Here is an 18,243-nt window from a genome sequence, read left to right as displayed (position 1 = left end):
GGGTTCAGGATAGTTACTAGATTATTGTTAGGTGGTTATGCTGTTGCTAGGATGTTGCTAAGCATTTACTATGGTGTACTGGGTGGTAACTAGGACATTGCTAGGAGGTTGTTAGGGAGTTTTAGATGTTTTCTAGTAGGGAGTTGATTAGTTACTAGGGCATTCTACGTGGTTACTAGGGCATTGCTAGAGGATTGTTAGGGGGTTCTAGGTGGTCACTAGGGTGTTGCTAGGTGGTTGTTAGGGGGTTCCGGTTGGTCGCTAGAGTGTTGATTAGCTGTTACTAGGGGGTTCAGGTTAGTTACTAGGGTATTGCTAGATGGTTGTTAGAGGGTTCTGGGTGGTAGTTAGGGTGTTGCTGAGTTACTAGGTGGTACTGGATAGCTACTAGGGTATTGCTAGGTGATTGTGAGGGGTTCTGGGTGATAGCTAGGATGTTGCGAAGTTACTAAGTGGTACTGGATAGTTACAAGGGTATTGTTAGGTGGTTATGCTGTTGCTAGAATGTTGATTAGCAGTTACTATGGTGTTTTAGGTGGTGACTACATTGCTGGTGGTTGTTAGGAAGTTTTAGATGTTTTCTAGGGAGTTGCTTAGGGCATTGCTAGGTGGTTGTTAGGGGTTCTGGGTGGTCACAAGGGTGTTGCTAAGCAGTCACTGGTGGTTCTGGGTGGTCATTATGGTGTTGCTAAAGGGTTGCTTGGGGTTCTGGGTGGTAGCTATGGTGTTACTAGGTTACTTGGTAGGTCTGGATATTTACTAGGTGGTTGTTAGGGGTTCATGGGTGGTCACCAGGGTTTTGCTAGGTGATTGCTAGGGGCTCTGGCTGGTTGCTAAGGTGTTGCTAAGTTACTAGGTGGTACTGGATAGTTTGTAGGGCATTTTTAGGTGGTTAAGCTGTTGCTAGGATGTTGCTTAGCAGTTACTAGTGTTCTGGGTGGCTACTAGGATATTCCTAGGTGGTTGTTAAGGAGTTTTAGATGTTTGCTGGGGAGTTGCTTAGTTACTATGGAATTCTGGGTGGTTAATAAGGCATTGCTAGGAATTGTTAGGGGGTTCTAGCTAGGTGGTCTCTAGGGTTGTTGATAAGCAGTTACTAGGGGGGTCTGGGTGGTCACTAGGGCGTTGCTAAGTTAATAGGGGTTCTGGATGGTTATTAGGGATTTGTTATGGGATGTATAGGGGGCTCTGGTTGGTTGCTAGGGTACTAGGCCGTTCTTGGGATATTAGAGTATTGCTATTGAGGGTTCTAGGTGTTCTCTAAGGTGTTGATTAGCAGTTACTTCTGGGTGGTTACTAGTGCATTGCTAGAGGATTGTTAGGGGTTCTGTGTGATCTCTAGGGTGTTGCTAAGCAGTTACTAAGGGTTCTGGGTCGTTAGGGCATTTGCTGGGTGGTTGATGGGATGTTATAGTTGGTTGCTAGGGAACTTGACAGTGTTAGGTGGTTATTTGGGTGTTTTGAGTGGTTGTTAGGGTGTTGCTAAGCATTTACTGTGGTGTTCTTTGTAGCTACTAGGCTGTTGCTGGTTTGTGCCTCTGTGTGGGAGATGAGTATTAATGTGTGTATCCGTGTTTCATTACACTTTAAAGAGACGGACTACAGAGCAATTTTACAGAAGCCAGACATTTCCTGTCTGAGCAGGATTAGAGACGGCATGAAGGATACTAAAAGACAGACCACCCACTGAGAGAGAGAGAGAGAGAGAGAGAGAGAGAGAGAGAGGAGAAGTTCAGTAAAACAATGAAAGGATGAAGCTGCTGATTACTATTCCGAGAGTGTTTTGTTGGTGTGTCTGATGGGTGGCTAGTGCTGGGTTACAAAAAAAAACGTTCCTTACCAGCACTCAGCCACGGCATTAATATTCATATTCTCATCTCCTTTGTAAAGGACACACAGTCTGTCTAATAAACCTCTGTTTGTCATTTCCCATCCGCATGCTCTGTGTGTGTGTGATGACTTCACTGACTGTAGTGTTTCTCTTGTGTATATTTTTCAAATATTAGTGCATTATAGTATTTTACTGTGCATGTGCATGAAGGAAAGGTCAGGATTTGTTTGATTGTCAGCACATTTAGTGTATTTAAGTATTGTTCTTTGTGTTAGAAGAAGGGTGGAGAGACATAATCAAACATTTCATGTTAACCAGAGTCAAAATTGATGTTTCTAATACAGTAAACTAGTATGCAAGACAAGGCCTGCGTCCGAAATCACATACTCTCTTATTTTCAATAAGTAATTACTTCACGACCACTAAAAAAAAGTATGTATATAGTATAAATGTGTTTAGTAAGAATGTAATCTGGAAAAACTACATTCGCCATGTTGTCATGATCATGTGACCTACCAGAATCAGTTACGTCGCTTCACTGCCATTCATAAATCCTCTCCTGTGGCCTCATGGGATCGTAAAGTGTCAATCATATGCACACTTCAGAATCTCAGCGAAAGTAGCAGTCTTTTATGAGTCCTGTGAAATCGGACATACATCTTTTGTCACATACTGTTTTTCGCTTACTATATAGTAGGGCTGGGTATTGACACAAATTTCACAATTCGATTCGATTTCGATTCACAAGCTTGCAATTCGATTCGATTTCGATTCAATATTGATTATTTTGGATATCAGGTACAATACATGGCAAATTTTCTCAAGGAAAACAAATCTCTTAACTAATGCTGTAAACTATGGGAGTCAGTTGTAGCCTATAGGCTCCATTAGCCTAATATAATATTGAAGGTAAAAATTAACTGATTTGTAGCTATACAAACACTTAAATTACACTTTTATTTATTTTTATAATAATAAAGTTATATGAAATATAAACATTTAAATGGTGGCTGTCATACAAACTTGCCAGATTTATTCAAACATGAATTAAATATCAAAGAACATTAAACATTATAATGAATATGTAATATGGTGCATATTTTTGGAGTTTATTTTTCTAGCTGATAACGAGTTTATGGTCACATATGGTTTTTCTGAGGTAAATGTGACGTTACATGACATTGTTTACAAGTTGTTTTACTGACGTCTTTCCTCGGATGAAACACTGATTGAGCGACTCCATGTGACATGATACGGATTTCGATAAGTTGTACTCTATCTTTTAACACACTTTCAGACGCTAGTTCATGTTTATTTCGCGCTGTAACTGGTATTATTAAGGCAGAAGAGGAGATCATGTGCTTCTCTTGAGCTGAGCCAGAGCGATCTCACGCCACAGCGCCAAAACGGTATTTATGTTTTTGAATTTTGTAAGAAAATGGACGTAATTTGAAATTTGAGACTTTATTTAGTATCAATAGTAACAAAGCACAAAGAATATTGCGATTTATTGGATGGGATGCGCGCTACAATGTTCCATTCATTCATCAAATGAAAACAGGATGACTAATCGATTCTTGAGATTTAAGAATCAATATCGGTTCATAAAAATGAGAATCGATTAATATCGAGAAATCGATATTTTTTACCCAGCCCTACTATATAGTACTAGGGAAGTATGCGATTTCGGATTCAGCCAAGGTTTTATGGCATCTGCCCCGATGCTGTACTGTTTTAGTACACACTCAAAAGTGTTTACTTTCCCATTGTCAGTGAAGTACATGCTTTTAGTGCGTAGTTTAGCTGTGGGAATTGAGACGCAGCCCGTGTTGTGTTTATAATTAGGGCCCAAGCCCTGAAAGGGTGAAGGCCCTATTGTTTTCCTAAGGATTATTTATTATTAGGGCCCGTCATCGCTGCTCGCAGCTATATTTCTCTCATTGTCCTCTTCTCTGTGTTTGTTCTCTCTGTATCTCAGGATGTTGCGTGCGAGCGCTGGTGGGCTGCAGGTTCTGTCGGTTCTGCTGGTGTTTTCAGCTGGCTGTGGTGAGTTCTGGTTCACTCTTTCTCTCTCAAAAACATTCAAGCCAAAATCGGGCCACACACAAGTAATGAGCCGCTCACACAGGACATGTTCTCGCATTCAAAAGCAACATGACGTCAACAGATGCACAAGTCATAAACCTGTAAGACTTTCTTTTTTCTAGGGATGCACCGATATGAACATTTTGGTCGAGACCGATAACCGATAATTCTTTAAATTTGAAAGCCGATAACCGATATATTGTCCGATAAATCTAAATCCAAATTTGTATATATAATTTATATTATATTATATAATATTTATATAATTTATATAAACATTAACATATATCTGCTGATACCGATAACCGATAATTCTTTAAATTTGAAAGCCGATAACCGATATATTGTCCGATAAATCTAAATCCAAATTTGTATATATAATTTATATTATATTATATAATATTTATATAATTTATATAAACATTAACATATATCTGCTGATACCGATAACCGATAATTCTTTATATTTGAATGCCGATAATTAATATATTGTCTGATAAATCTAAATCCAAATTTTTATATATGATTTATATTATATAATATTTATATCATTCATATAAACATTAACATATCGGCTGATATGGTGGCCGATATATAGCGTATCCCTACTTTTTTCAGCGCAACATTAAAAGATATTTGGAAAGATTTTGTGTTTTTGTTTGTGTATTTTGGGGTCCAAAATTGTTTGGACTTTTTTTTTATACGTTGCGAAGAAGAAAGCCATACAGGTTTGGAATGACATGAGGAAGTGTAAATGATGACAGAATGATCATTTTGGCTAAAATATCTATTGATGACCCCGTTATCCACTGAGATTAAGATTGAGTGTTCAACACTGAATAGAGGTGTTTCAAAATGTTTTATGATCTGATCATTTAAACCACAATCTAGTGTTACTTTTGTGCAGTCTCAGTCCTGTGTCAAATGCCCTTGTTAGTTTTGTCATATCTTGTCCTGTTTTTAGACAAGTTTTATTAAGTTTTTATTTCGTTTTATTAAGTCTGGGTATTTTGGTCTAGTTGTGGTCAATAAAAACGTATAGTTTTAGTCATACTAAACTGTTGGTAACATGGGGAACACATATTCACTAATAACTATGACTTTTGCCTCAATAAACTCCTAATTTCCTGCTTATTAATAGTTAAGGTAGTTTTTGTAAGGTTTAAGTTTAGGAATTGGGTTGGATTAAGGGATGTAGAATATGATCATGCAGTATAAGGCATTAATATGTGCTTTATAAGTACTAATAAACAGCCAATATCCTAGTAATTTGCATGCTTATAGGCAACTAGTTAATAGCAAGAATTGAACCCTAAAACAAAGTGTTACCGAAATGTTTTTACTAGTTTTAGTTTTAGTGAACAATAATAACCCTGTACCACAATTGGAAACACGTTTGAAAACGTGTACATATACAACAAAAATTCTAAAAGTCCTCCCGTAGTCAATAATTTCATCCCTAAAAATTCATCTTTGATCACCAAAATGACACATGTTTTTTCCTTGAAAAAAAAATTCTTTATGCCATAAAATATCTTGAATGTAACTCGACACCCTTGCCTCATTTAGTATGCGCGGTTCTATGAATATGCAAATGAGCCCCGCCTCCACTCACTCACTCAGCTCAGAGATCCACTGGTTGACGGTCACACGTTGATCTGATTGGTTACAAGCTCGTTTGTGACGTCAGAAACACCAGCGATTTCAAACCGTGTTTTTGAGACTGTCTTTTGTTTTAAGCAGAAAATACTCAGCAATGCTGTCGACTTATGAACTTACACATGGTTTGTCTTAAAGCGTATTAAAAACACCACATAGACACATAAACAACATTAAAAGCTGGATTTTCACCACAGGGGGATATATATATATATATGGCCTGAGCACATGTAACCCACCCGTCACCTCAGCCAAAGCCCTCCTATCGCTTAACCCTCTGGGGACCAGAGTGTTTTTGGGGCCCTTGGGATGTTTTGACATGCACTGACATTTGTGCTTTTTTCAGTTATTTATAAACATGTTAATGGCAAAGGTGTAAATTCACTCTATATAGCACAAACTTGGCTACCATGAGATCTGAGCAACATGTATGTACATGTTTGTATTTTTAATAGAATAATGTTTATGCGTGGTTATTGAAAAAAATAAAAATGAAAGTTGCTGAAATAAGACCACAAAACACATATTGATTATTTCTTCACAAGACTTTTGAAAATTGTATCACATAGCCTAGAATATTTGCTCCAAAACTATGTGAGAATCATCCTGACTACTCATTCAGATAAGTCAATAAAGTCTTTTACATTTTTAATGACGTGTTTTGTTTGAGAAAGCTTTATGCAGGAGGCTTGATCTCTCATTAATATGTATGGCATTCCACACCTGAGAAAGACAAAGACCCTCCCATAATGGCCCTATTAGGTGCTATCAGGCCATATCATTACAGGAGCCTTGCACAAAGAATGAGGAGATTTAAAAAAGAATGGCTTTTAGATTGTTTGGATATTATAAGGAAAATACAGGGTGCATACGTCTGGACACTTCTATCACACACCCTTCACCATATAGACATGGTTTTATTTCAGTTCAAAGTTAGAGTTGGAAACATCTTGAAAAGAAAATTGTCTTTCTCCATAAATGTCTTAGTTTGATCATACATATTTCAAAGTTGAGGATTCATTATTTTGATATAGCTTGAACAAACACTATAACATCTTAGTTGATTAGTTTATTGACAAAACATACTATATATTTAACATATGAGCAGAAACTCCTAAAAAAGCTTATTTGATGTCTATTTTAGAGTAAAAACTTTATCCAAAACGAGTCAACGAAATGTTGTCTGTTATTTAGTCTGTAACAGTGCGTATCTGTGCGTTCATTCATTCATTCACACACACACACACAAACTGTGTGACACAAACATGATTCACATTTAACAGTATGCTATTTTTCCGTTTACAGACACTACGTTATTCTATATCGCGATTAGAACAAAGCACTTGCAAAAAACACTTACTTCTCAGCTGAATCTGTTCATCCTCGAAGTGAAAATAACCCAGTGGTAAATGTCCCAGGATTGTTCCACATATAGCCGCGCAAGACGACAGTAGATTAATCTGACTAAAAAATAATGTGTGTTTTCAGAGTTTATGGGCGTTAACGCGTCTCAATGTGTTGCTTCACATATTTGCGTTTGAATAGCGCGTGCTCTCCGTAGGCGTGTCACATTACCACAGATAATCAGCTGAGAGAACGATAATGAGATGGGCTGACACGTCTCTCTTTTTATATAGATGACATAAACGGAGAATAATAATTTTAGTTTTGAATCGGATCATTTAAAAGTACAAACTCAAATGATTTAAAAGATATATTGCTTATGGCTGGGTGAATAGTATTAGCTGAGTTGTGTTGAAGATTAGAGACGTGCTCCAGAAAAAAAGTTCACGGTGACCGAGAGGCAGAACGCACACCCTGTTTATTTTCTTTATTTTACAAAAGCACAATATTTTATTTCGATTGTATGTGGGCACATAAAAAAGTAGACATTTAACAGATTATTTTCTCATATTTCTTAACTCTATATGAACAGAAATGATGGTAGTACTTTAAGTCTATTTTTCTGCTATGTGAAAAAAAACGAGCAAAACGCGCCGGCGCGTTTCTGGTCCCCAGAGGGTTAACTGGATCAGTGTGTGTGTGTGTGTGTGTGTGTGTGAGCAAACACAAAATGCTTCATAGGCCAAATGTTTTCACTGGCAGCTTCAGTTTCGCTAGGCTCTTTAGCGATGGGTGGCCGTTCTGAAGGATGATGGGAAATCACTCCCTCCTGCCAGGACGATTTACGACCCTGTGAATTCAGACCGGCCCTCTTTACATCCGACCTCAGGATACACGAGAGGAGCTTGCTGCTATTTACTAAGAGTGTTAGGCTGCGAGTTACATGTAAAAACTGCTGACTTGAAGCGATAAACCTATGCGATAAAATTAACACGTTTCAAAATAAGTGTGAAAATGCACAGAAAAGGCAAATATTGTGCAGTTTTTATTGGTGCTTCTTGCCAGCTGAAATAAAAAATGCTTATTATCCCATGATTTAGTCACGCTCAAGCCATACTAGGTGTACAGGACTTTCTTCTTTCAAACGAGCACAATCAGAGTTATATTAAATATTAATATAATATTTAATATCATATAATATGTGTCATTTGAATTAGTTTTTTTTAAATATTTATATTTAGCTTTAATACCATTATAGTGTTTATTCATATTTGGAATTACCTTTTTTTGTATATTTTCAGTTTTCATTTCAATTTTAGTCATTTTGTTACATTTTAAATATTTCTGTTTAACTTTAATACTAGTATAGTACTTTTAATTTTATTTTAAGTTTTAGTCATTTTTATGTACATTTGTAAATTTTAATTTATATATAATTTATATATTTCAGCTTTAATTTATATTTATTTCTGTTTTAGTCACTTTTTTAATGTATTTTAATATGTTACTTGCCATTTATATGTAGCTTTAATAGTATTTATTCATGTTTGGAATTGTCTTTAATTTTTAGTTTAGTTCTTTCTTTTTTATATATTTCTGTGTAACTTTAATACTATTATAGTACGTTTCATTTTAAAAACAATATTTCTGTTATCTTTAATAATGTTATAGTATGTTTAATTTTAGTCAATTTTATGTACATTTGTAAATTTTATTAGGTTTTTAATATTTAAATTTCGCTTTAATTTATATTTATTTTAGTTTTAGACACTTTTTTTAATGTATTTTAATGTTTACTTCAATTACTTGCCATTTATATTTAGCTTTAATACTATTATAGTATTTATTCATATTTGGAATTACCTTTAATTTTTAGTTTAGGTCATTTTGTTAAATGCCTTTTCTTTCTTTTTCTTATATATTTTTGTCATAACTTATTTTTATAGTATAGTATAGTATTTTATAGTCTATTATAGTATGTTTCATTAAAAAAAAATATTTCTGTTACCTTTAATACTGTTATAGTATGTTTAAGTATGTTTAATTTTGTTTGTTAATTTTATGTACATTTGTAAATTTTCTTAGGTTTTTAATATTTTAATTTCGCTTTAATTTATATTTATTTCAGTTTTAGAGACACTTTTTAATGTATTTTAATATGTTTACTTCAATTACTTGCCATTTATATTTAGCTTTAATACTATTATAGTATTTATTCATATTTGGAATACCTTTAATTTTTAGTTTGTCATTTTGTTAAATGCCTTTTCTTTCTTTTTCTTATACATTTTTGTTTAACTTATTTTTATAGTCTATTATAGTATGTTTCATTTAAAAAATATATTTCTGTTATCTTTAATACTAATATAGTATGTTTAATTTTAGTCAATTTTATGTACATTTTTATTTAGCTTTAATTCATATTTATTTCAGTCATTTTAGTATTTCACGTTAAACTTTTTCCATGTATTTTAATGCCTTTACTTCAGTTAGCTGCCAAGGCAAGTTTTCTCATGTAATCTTTATATTTTATATCAGTGAATGTAAAAGAGTTGTTAGTTTGGCCCCTGATGGACACGGTGATGATGACGGTCCAGGGTTCTCAGCATGGTCCTGTAGTGTGGAGGCGGGCAGCGGATCAGCAGTGCTTTGTGTTGTTACAGCTGAACGTTTGGACGGCTGATGGCGAATGAATCAGATTTAGCGTATCGAGCCGAGCGAGCGCCGTCCTCTCGTCGCTCCTGGTTACCGAGCAGCGGTCGCCATGGTTACGGATGATGAGGGCTGAGAGGTGTAAACTACTGCAGGTGCTGCTGTGTTTATTTGTGTGTGGAGCTGGGAAAGGTTATTCAGTTAATGCATTAATCTGTAACCCCCCTCTGGGAGCGTGTGTGTGTGTGTGTGTGTGTGTGTGTCAGCTACTGTGTCTGATGGAATCTTAATTATGAAAGCCACTGGCGAGATTGATTTTGGGAAGTGTGTAAATGTGATTATGGGCTGTATTCTCATGTTTGCTATATGGGTGACACTTGTCAACAGCACGTCCAGCTCTTCTTTCACCCCCAAATATAAAAACACATAATACTGTATATACTGTATATGTGTGTGATTGACTTGTCTCTCTCTCTCTCTCTCTCTCTCTCTCTCTCTCTCTCTCTCTCTCTCTCTCTCTCTCTCTCTCTATATATATATATATATATATTCACTCAAATTCTTAATGTAATTCGTAATGTAATAAAGATAATGATTAAATTATCTAAATTCTAAGTAATTATATAAGTCATGCTTGTATGCCTTCAATTTATTTATTTACTAATTTAAAAAAACATTGATATGTCATGTAAAACTAAAAATATATATTTTAAAATTAATTTATAAAAATGTATTATTCTGAAATTAATAAAAAATGTACTTTTTATTATGCAATTACATTTAATGAATAATACAATGATGAAGATATAATAAAATGTATATATTTAAACATCTTTGTAGTATTTGTTTTGTTGCCTTTAATTCATACTCATGTAAATTATTAAAAGAAACTAAGATAAGACACTAATAATACTGTAAAAAATATATCATAAACATCATGGCAATGATAATTAAGAAGGGAATAGGCTTACTTTTCTTTATGCAAAATTTTATTTTATTTCTTGGTGAATCAGACATGTTTCGGTGAGATTCACACGTACGCTAATGAGTTAAGAAAATTGCTTGGTTTTTGCACAAAGACAAACCAGCGGAGGGTGAATCGAATCCATCTAAATGCAGATTTGAGCTTTCATCACTTATATCATAATTCAGACGCTGGGATATACACTCATCCCTAAATCCATATGGAAATAAGGAGCTGCAATTGATTATCCCTGCATTAACCGTTCCAGATTGCTCATGTTGGCGAGGACCAACCACGGCTGCATTATCGAGATTACATTTCCTTTTCTTACTTTATCACTTAAAGCAATATTCCAGGTTATTTACTATTTAATATCTGTGGACAGCATCTGTGTGTACAAACCAATGGGAAATGCGTTTACGGTAATGCACTTACGAGGAACGGCAGTGCACCGCTAATAAATGTTTAAGATATGCAGCTTTCACAGTGTTTTGACGGTAAAACACTTGAACATTAGTGTAAAACAACTCGCTTATCAACTTCTGTCAAGTTACACTAGTGTTCACAATGATGGGGTCAGTAAGATTTTATTAATGCGTATTAAAGAAGTCTCTTCTGCTCACCAACTCTGCATTTATTTGACTAAAAATACAGTAAAATCAGCAATATTGTGAAATATTATTCTAATTTAAAATAGCTGTTTTCTATGTGAATATATAGTAAAGTGTAATTTATTCCTGGGATCAAAGCTGAATTTTCAGCATCATTACTCCAGTCTTCAGTGTCACATGATCCTTCAGAAATCACTCTAATATGAGGATCTGATGCTCAAGAAACATTTATGATTATTATCAATGTTGAAAACAACTTCATATTTTTGTGGAAACCGTGATACATTATATTGTTGAAACAATAAAAGTATTCATTTCTAACTGACCCGAGACTTTTAAAGGGTAGTGTGTACATCTTTAACTTGCTTCATGAACAGCTAAAAATAAACTATAATACCAGCTTCAGATTTGAAACAGTCAAATGACTGTAAACACGGTTTCAATGTTTCTAGGAAATGAAAGTGTTTGAAATGATTGTCTGTGATGTTGGAAAACATGCCAACTGCTCTTCATAGTTATAAATAACCTGGAGTATTTACAAAGATTTGTCAGTAATTGACTGTGAATAATGATGTTGTTTAAAACGACAGTGGATCTCTCTCGTCTCTTCATTTTAGTCCATTAGAGTTCTCAAGTTTTACTTTTACATTTGCATGCATCATATGCATTTAGCTTTTAGACAACAAAGCCTGGACTGTGTTTGTACTGTATTCACAGCATTATAGGTATTTCATCTCTATTAAAGTGCCCCTAATATGCTTTCTCAGATATTCCCTTTCATGCAGTGTGTATTAAAGCTGTGTGTGAATGTAAAAGGTCTGCAGAGTTTCATCAAAGTGCAGATAAATGGAGATTTTGTCTCCTAAAAGAGACGAGAAACGAGTCGTCAGTAATTCAGTCTCACTTCCTGCTGAACCTGCGCAGGTTTGGAACTAATTAGCATAATGCCAGCCTCTGGTCTTGATTGGCTGAACAGCGTCTCTTAGCTCCGCCCTCAAACACTAGTGTATCTGAGACTGGGAGAGTTCGTGTTGTTCGTGTCGAGAAGACGCTGTTTTCTGCTGACAAAGCAAATCCACTGTGATGAGATTGATACGGTAAACCCACGCCATCGTTACTGTCCGTATCACTGAGTATCAAGAGCTGACATTCAGATATGATAATGAGCGTTTGGTTTCTGACCAATCAGAGCAGAGCAGCTCTCAGAGAGGCGGGGTTTAGAGAGACTGAATCTTCAAATGAACCGTTTCAGACGCTGAGAGAAAAGAGCTGATGCTGCAGTGTATGAGGAAAATTAAACCTTGGATGCATGTAGACCTATTATAGGAGACTCCAAAACAACATTATGAATCTTTAAAATAGCATAATAGGGTTTCTTTAAGACTCTATCTACACTGGAATGAAATAGATACTTAAATTGAATAAAATACCTTCAGATGCACATGAACTAAGACTGAGATCCAGTTAATAAAAGCATTTCTCAAAGTCCATGACAGCAGTGAGAGAATATAATGAGTTCAACTGTAGAATATCTTTCTTTTCTTATAAAAGAACAAAATCACTTGAGTGTCAGTTTGAGAGGAGAAGCTTCAAAGAGCGCCTGTGTGTTTTTCCTCTCACGCCTCTGAAGTATTTGGAGAGTTTCGGTCTGTTTTAATGAAGTGTGTTGAGATGGAGAAGAAAAGAACACATATTATTTATGTGTCTTCTGTGTTTGACTCTTGAGGACGTTACAAAGGCTTTTGCTGTAATAACCCGAGGAACAGTAAACTGGACTTTTCTTCTGAAATCTAAATAAAATTGTCCCGATTTGCGTCCTTGAATCACGCTCTTGTGAATGATTCATCAGTGCATGTGTTTCCAAAGTGGAAATATTTGTCATCATAATCTTTCATCAAAATATAATACGTTTCGGGTGGTTTGTTTGTATGGACAGGAACTAGATTTGACTATTTCATGTGTGAATTGTACCTTTGTTTGTTATAGCTGAAAAATAAGAGACCTTGATTAAAAAAAATATATAATAACTTTCTCCACCTCTGAAACTATTCTTTCCTTTTCAGCTGACATCATCTGGACTGCACAGGTTATTGTTATTATCGTTAACTTAAAAATTAAAAAAATTTATCGTCCAGCCCTAAATCGTGTGTAGTTTTTCGTTAGTGTTTATTTAAAAACATCAACATTATGCAGAATATACGATGGGAAATATTGAATTGATGAGTTGTCAATATAATATACAACAATACAATATCGGGAATGATTTTACCCCTAAATTCAGCATATTGAGACTAAATGAAACTGCAAATCCAGCTTTCTCGGTCTGGATCCAGATGTTTCTGCGATTCATTTGCTTCTCTGATCTGTAGCTTTCAGCAGTTTGTAACAATAAACCTCAGATTTCTTGTCAAATCTAGTTTTACCGTCAATCTCAAAGATCTTCCCCGTTTTAGATGTGTTTAGTGTGTTTTTCGTGCTGAAAACCAATCAGACTTTTTGCCACTCGGTGTGTGTGACCGCAGTCACTCGGCCGACGGTGACGTCACACACATATGCTCTATTAACCTAACACACACACATGATTTAAACTCGGTAAACTTTGCAGATTTCAGCTTTAAATGAACCCTCTGGTGCTCTTTACGTGTCCGTCAAAAATGACAGAATTATTTATTTATTTTTTCAACGCAATTAATTTACTATATTTTAGTTTGATAATGTTTTTTGATTAATATTTTGTATTTTTAGGGGATTTTATGGTACTAAATTATATTTACGCTGTATTTATAATCCATTTATTCACTTTTTGAGCGTAGACCTGAAAATGTAAATGAAACTGTGGTAAATCTTGAATGCTTTAGCGCACAGACTGAAGTATGATCTCTTTTCAAACACTTTGCAGATTATTGCTGACGTGAAAAAAGTTTTAAAAAGTGAACAAAAAAAAGTTACAGAATTTTACGTTTATTGTTATGAAACGTGCAGAAATACTATTTTAAATTTTTATATGAAATATATATTTTCAAAAACATGTTTTACTCTAAAACTGTGAGAAAATCAAGGCCATAAATCTAAACAAGGCCATTTATTTAAAAAAAAGGGGCTTTCCATGTGTTCGGCTGCAGTACCAAACGCTTCCACTAGAGGAAACTCGTCTCCATTCATTTCCAATGCGCTCATTTTTGACCACGAGGATCACAAGTGTGACTATTTTCAGGACCATTTAACCTGTTCAAATCATGTCCATGATTTTTTTTTTTTTTTTGCATTTACACAGCAAGTGCTAAAACCTTTGACCAAGTTTCATAGAATTCCGATGAAGAAAAAAATTCAACAAAAAAAACCCAAATGTAACATTTTTCTGAAGAGCACCAGAGGGTTAAACCTGTTGATTTCTTTTCTAAATCAACCTATTTATTCACTTTTTGAGATTAGACCTGAAAATGTAATTTCCAACTTAAACTGTGGTAAACTTGAATGCTTTAGAGCACAGACTGAAGTTGGATCTCTTTTCAAACACTTTGCAGATTATTAATGAAGTGAGAACAGTTTTAAAAAGTGAGCAAAACAAGTTACAGAATTTTATGTTTATTGGGTCTCATTCATGAAACTTTCGTAAATATACGAGTAAATATGAGAGTGATTTGCGCGTAAAGAGACCTTCCCGAAAACTCCTCTCCTGATTCACAAATACTTCGTAAACGTCAGATGTGATAGTGAAATGTGTGTGTGTGTGTGTGTGTGTGTGTGTTAATGAATTCCACTCAGTCGTAAATGGGACGCGCGTGCACGCTCATTCTCAATTACCATAAATCCCGCCCATTAAATCCGACTGACAACTATATATGCGCATCATATTATGACACCGAACGAAGGATTTCAACATGTCTTCTCAAAAGCGAATGAAAAAGAAAAATTTCTCAGATGCAGAAATCGAAGTTTTATTATCAGAAGTTCATTCAAAACGCCACATTTTATCTTCAAGCGTAGACTACAAAGTGGCGTATCAGGTCCTAAATAAAGCAAGCATATTACAGATGCAGTTACTGGAGTTTTATCTGTTAATCAAACAGTCCCAGAGTAAAAAGAAAAACCGCATGTAATTACTATATATAATATTTTTTCAAAATGCTGTGTAAATATGTACCCGATTAAGGTGAATTAAAATGCAGCCTTATTAATGAGCAAAACATTCGGATGTTAAACGCACTGTTTACGCGTGGCTGGGAGCAGGTGTAGATTTCTTTCCTACCAACTAACATTTGGAAAATACCAACATTTTAATAAATCCGAAAATGTACGCCAGAACCACTTTACACACGATTTACACAAAAATTCATTCCGCTCGTGTCTCATGAATGAGACCCAATGTTATGAAAGATGTGCAAAAATACTATTTTTAAATTTTTTTCAGGACCATTTAACCTGTTCGTGTCATGTCTATGATTTTTTGTTTTTTTTGCTTTTTTGCGTTCACACAGCTAGTGCTAAAAAGTTTCGGACCATTCTGATGAAAAAATTATTTAAAAAAAAAAAAAAAAAAAAAAATTTCCGAAGAGCACTTAAACCTGTTGATTTTAAACTGAAGGTCAACTTCAAAAGACAATTAAAACATCATTTTTTCTTAACCTATATCTAATTATTCGAAACTGATTTTCATGGATTACTGGGATGTATGTGTATGTTTGTATGAGCGAGTATGTTGTTGTAACATATGTCATGATACATTTTGTGTGTATTTATTGTGTCTCACTGTACCTTGTCAGTATCTACCCATTCAAGAACTATGGGCCCCTATTTATAAGCTTTTTTTTGCTTCTTTGGGAGACCCATTTCACTGTACCCAATCTACTCTGTACCTTTAAAACTGTATTATTGAAATGCTTGAAGAGGTACTGTGAATAAATTGAACTGAACTGAAAAAATTTGTTTCTCCTGTCTGACAGGCGTGACTGAAGCCGAGACTCTGGTGACCGTCCGGAGAGTGACCCATCCTCCCGTACGCCGCCCGCTGGCAGAGTCTGCGCTCCTCCCGTGTGTGTTCACCCTGACGCCAGCCCTCGTCCCGGGACACGGCCCCTACATCCACTGGACCCGCGGCTCCGGAGCCCAGGAGCGGACGGTGCTGTCGGCCCGGGACGGGGTGGTCCGGGTTCACCAGGCGTACGCGGGTCGGGTCAGTCTGCCCGGATACTCCGACAACCACCTGAACGTGTCGCTGGCGCTCCATCAGCTCCGCTCCAATGACTCCGGGACTTTCCGATGCCACGTCGCTCTGGGAGACAGTTATGAGCAGGACACAGTCAACCTGGAAATCACAGGTGAGATCCAAACTGTTAAGTGTCGCCCCCCTTTTTTGAATATACATGAAAATGCACATTTCAAACTTAAATGGTTGTAATTCAAGAATTCTTTGGAATATAGATGTAAGATTGGTCTTGTTTTAAGGAAGACATTTGGCAGATTTTTGTAGAAGTGAAATAAATTAAGAAAGTGAAACAGAAAAAAAGTTATAGAAGTTTGAGTTTATGGAAATGTACAATGTAAAAAAATTAATTATTCTTATTTAATATAAAATATATATTTTCAAAACCTGGGGGACTCTAAAACTGCAGAAAATACAAAGCCAAAAATCTGAACAAGTTGTGTTTCAAATTTTAGGTTGATATCTCAGTAAATGAGCTTTCAGTGAGAGTGTGTGTGGGCGCAGTACCGAACGCTTCCACTAGGGCACAGACTCCATCACTGCCCATATAAGGGCGCCGCCATTTCCATATGTGTTTTGAGTGATATGAACCATTATTTCCACAATTTTCATACAATTTATGAAGTAGAGATCCTATTCAGAAGTAGTGAGGGAAGTTTGGCAGATTTTGATAGGAATTCAACCTCTATGAAACACATACAAAGAATAAATATGTGCGTTATAGCTCGCCGCCACATCACAAATGGTGAATTTATAATTTTTTTCTTTATATTTAAAACATTTTCAGACCTTTTTTTCTAAAATAATTGAATGGATGCTGTCTTTTGAACTGAAAACAAATGAAAACAAACTGAGGTTTCTTCCATTCTTTCATGATTTTTCATGTTCATTGCTATTTCAAAATAAAGGTCTGAACACGCCTTAGGAGTATGAAAATATTGTTGTTGCAAATTGATAAATTACGGCTCCTCTGTAATTTATTTTTGAAAATTCATTCTTAGTTCATGTTAACTACGGTCGTTGACTAATGTTAACTAATGAATCTTATTGTAAAGTATTTTATAAAAGTACACACAGGATAAAATATGATTGAAACGGTGTTGTTATTGTCAATTGAAATAAAGCTGAAATAGACTAAAATGTAAATATTAGATGATAAAGTTTAATTATTAAAAATAAAACTGAAACAAATATAAATTTAAGCTAAATAGAAATATAAAAAAATGATAAAAATGATAATAACAAACAAAAAATCACAAAAACTTAAAATGGAAATGTATAATTATTCGTTTTTTTATCATTTAAAATTAATTTTTTATTAAAAAATATATAATATTTTTTTATTTATTTATAATATTTATCAAATATTATATATTTTTTAAATCTTATTTACATAGCACTTTTTGCAATAGACCTTGTTTCAAATTAGCTTTACAGAATTTGTGAAACAAGGGCTAGAAATGAACAGTTTGAATCTATAATTATTTTTAACAATACATTTATATTTAATTGTTATTGTTATAAAACTGATTAAAAAAAAATATATAAATGCATAATATTTTGGTGTTTTCAAAAATAATTGTATAATATTTATAAAATATTGTAATTTTTATAATATGTTATTTATATGGCACTTTTCCCAATGGACATTGTTTCAAATGAGTAGTACAGGAAAGCATTACAGTAATAATGTAAGACGCTCAGTTAGCAGTTGAATTAAAAGAAAATGAAAGCTTAAATCCCCAGTGAGCGAGTCCAGCTCGTTATGACAGTCGTTTGGCTAAAGTAAAAGGCTGAAGTGAAACGTGAGCACATCTTAAACCAGAACATCAGTTCTCAGATTCAGATCCTCAGAGTCAGCTGTGAATGAATTACCCCTCATTACATCGACTCA

At 34.8% G+C, this 18,243-nt stretch overlaps 1 protein-coding gene across 1 annotated transcript in view; it reads left to right on the top strand.

Moving 5' to 3' along the window:
* The window catches only part of LOC130106530 (neurocan core protein-like), a gene marked incomplete at its 3' end in the record, with an annotated part of 77,545 nt that overhangs the window by 24,621 nt on the left and 34,681 nt on the right, over nucleotides 1-18,243 (top strand). The window contains exons 2-3 of the mRNA XM_056272681.1: nucleotides 3,810-3,877; nucleotides 16,090-16,464. Coding sequence (XP_056128656.1) covers nucleotides 3,811-3,877; nucleotides 16,090-16,464 — 442 coding nt within the window. The remainder of the gene's footprint in view (nucleotides 1-3,809; nucleotides 3,878-16,089; nucleotides 16,465-18,243) is intronic.

This window comes from Rhinichthys klamathensis, unplaced genomic scaffold (assembly GCF_029890125.1).
Source record: "Rhinichthys klamathensis goyatoka isolate OS25496 unplaced genomic scaffold, OSU_Roscu_1.1 h1tg000342l_1, whole genome shotgun sequence".
NCBI lineage: Eukaryota > Metazoa > Chordata > Actinopteri > Cypriniformes > Leuciscidae > Rhinichthys > Rhinichthys klamathensis.
The sequence above is the reverse complement of the archived record's forward strand: the minus strand, read 5'-3'. Positions and strand labels throughout refer to the sequence as shown.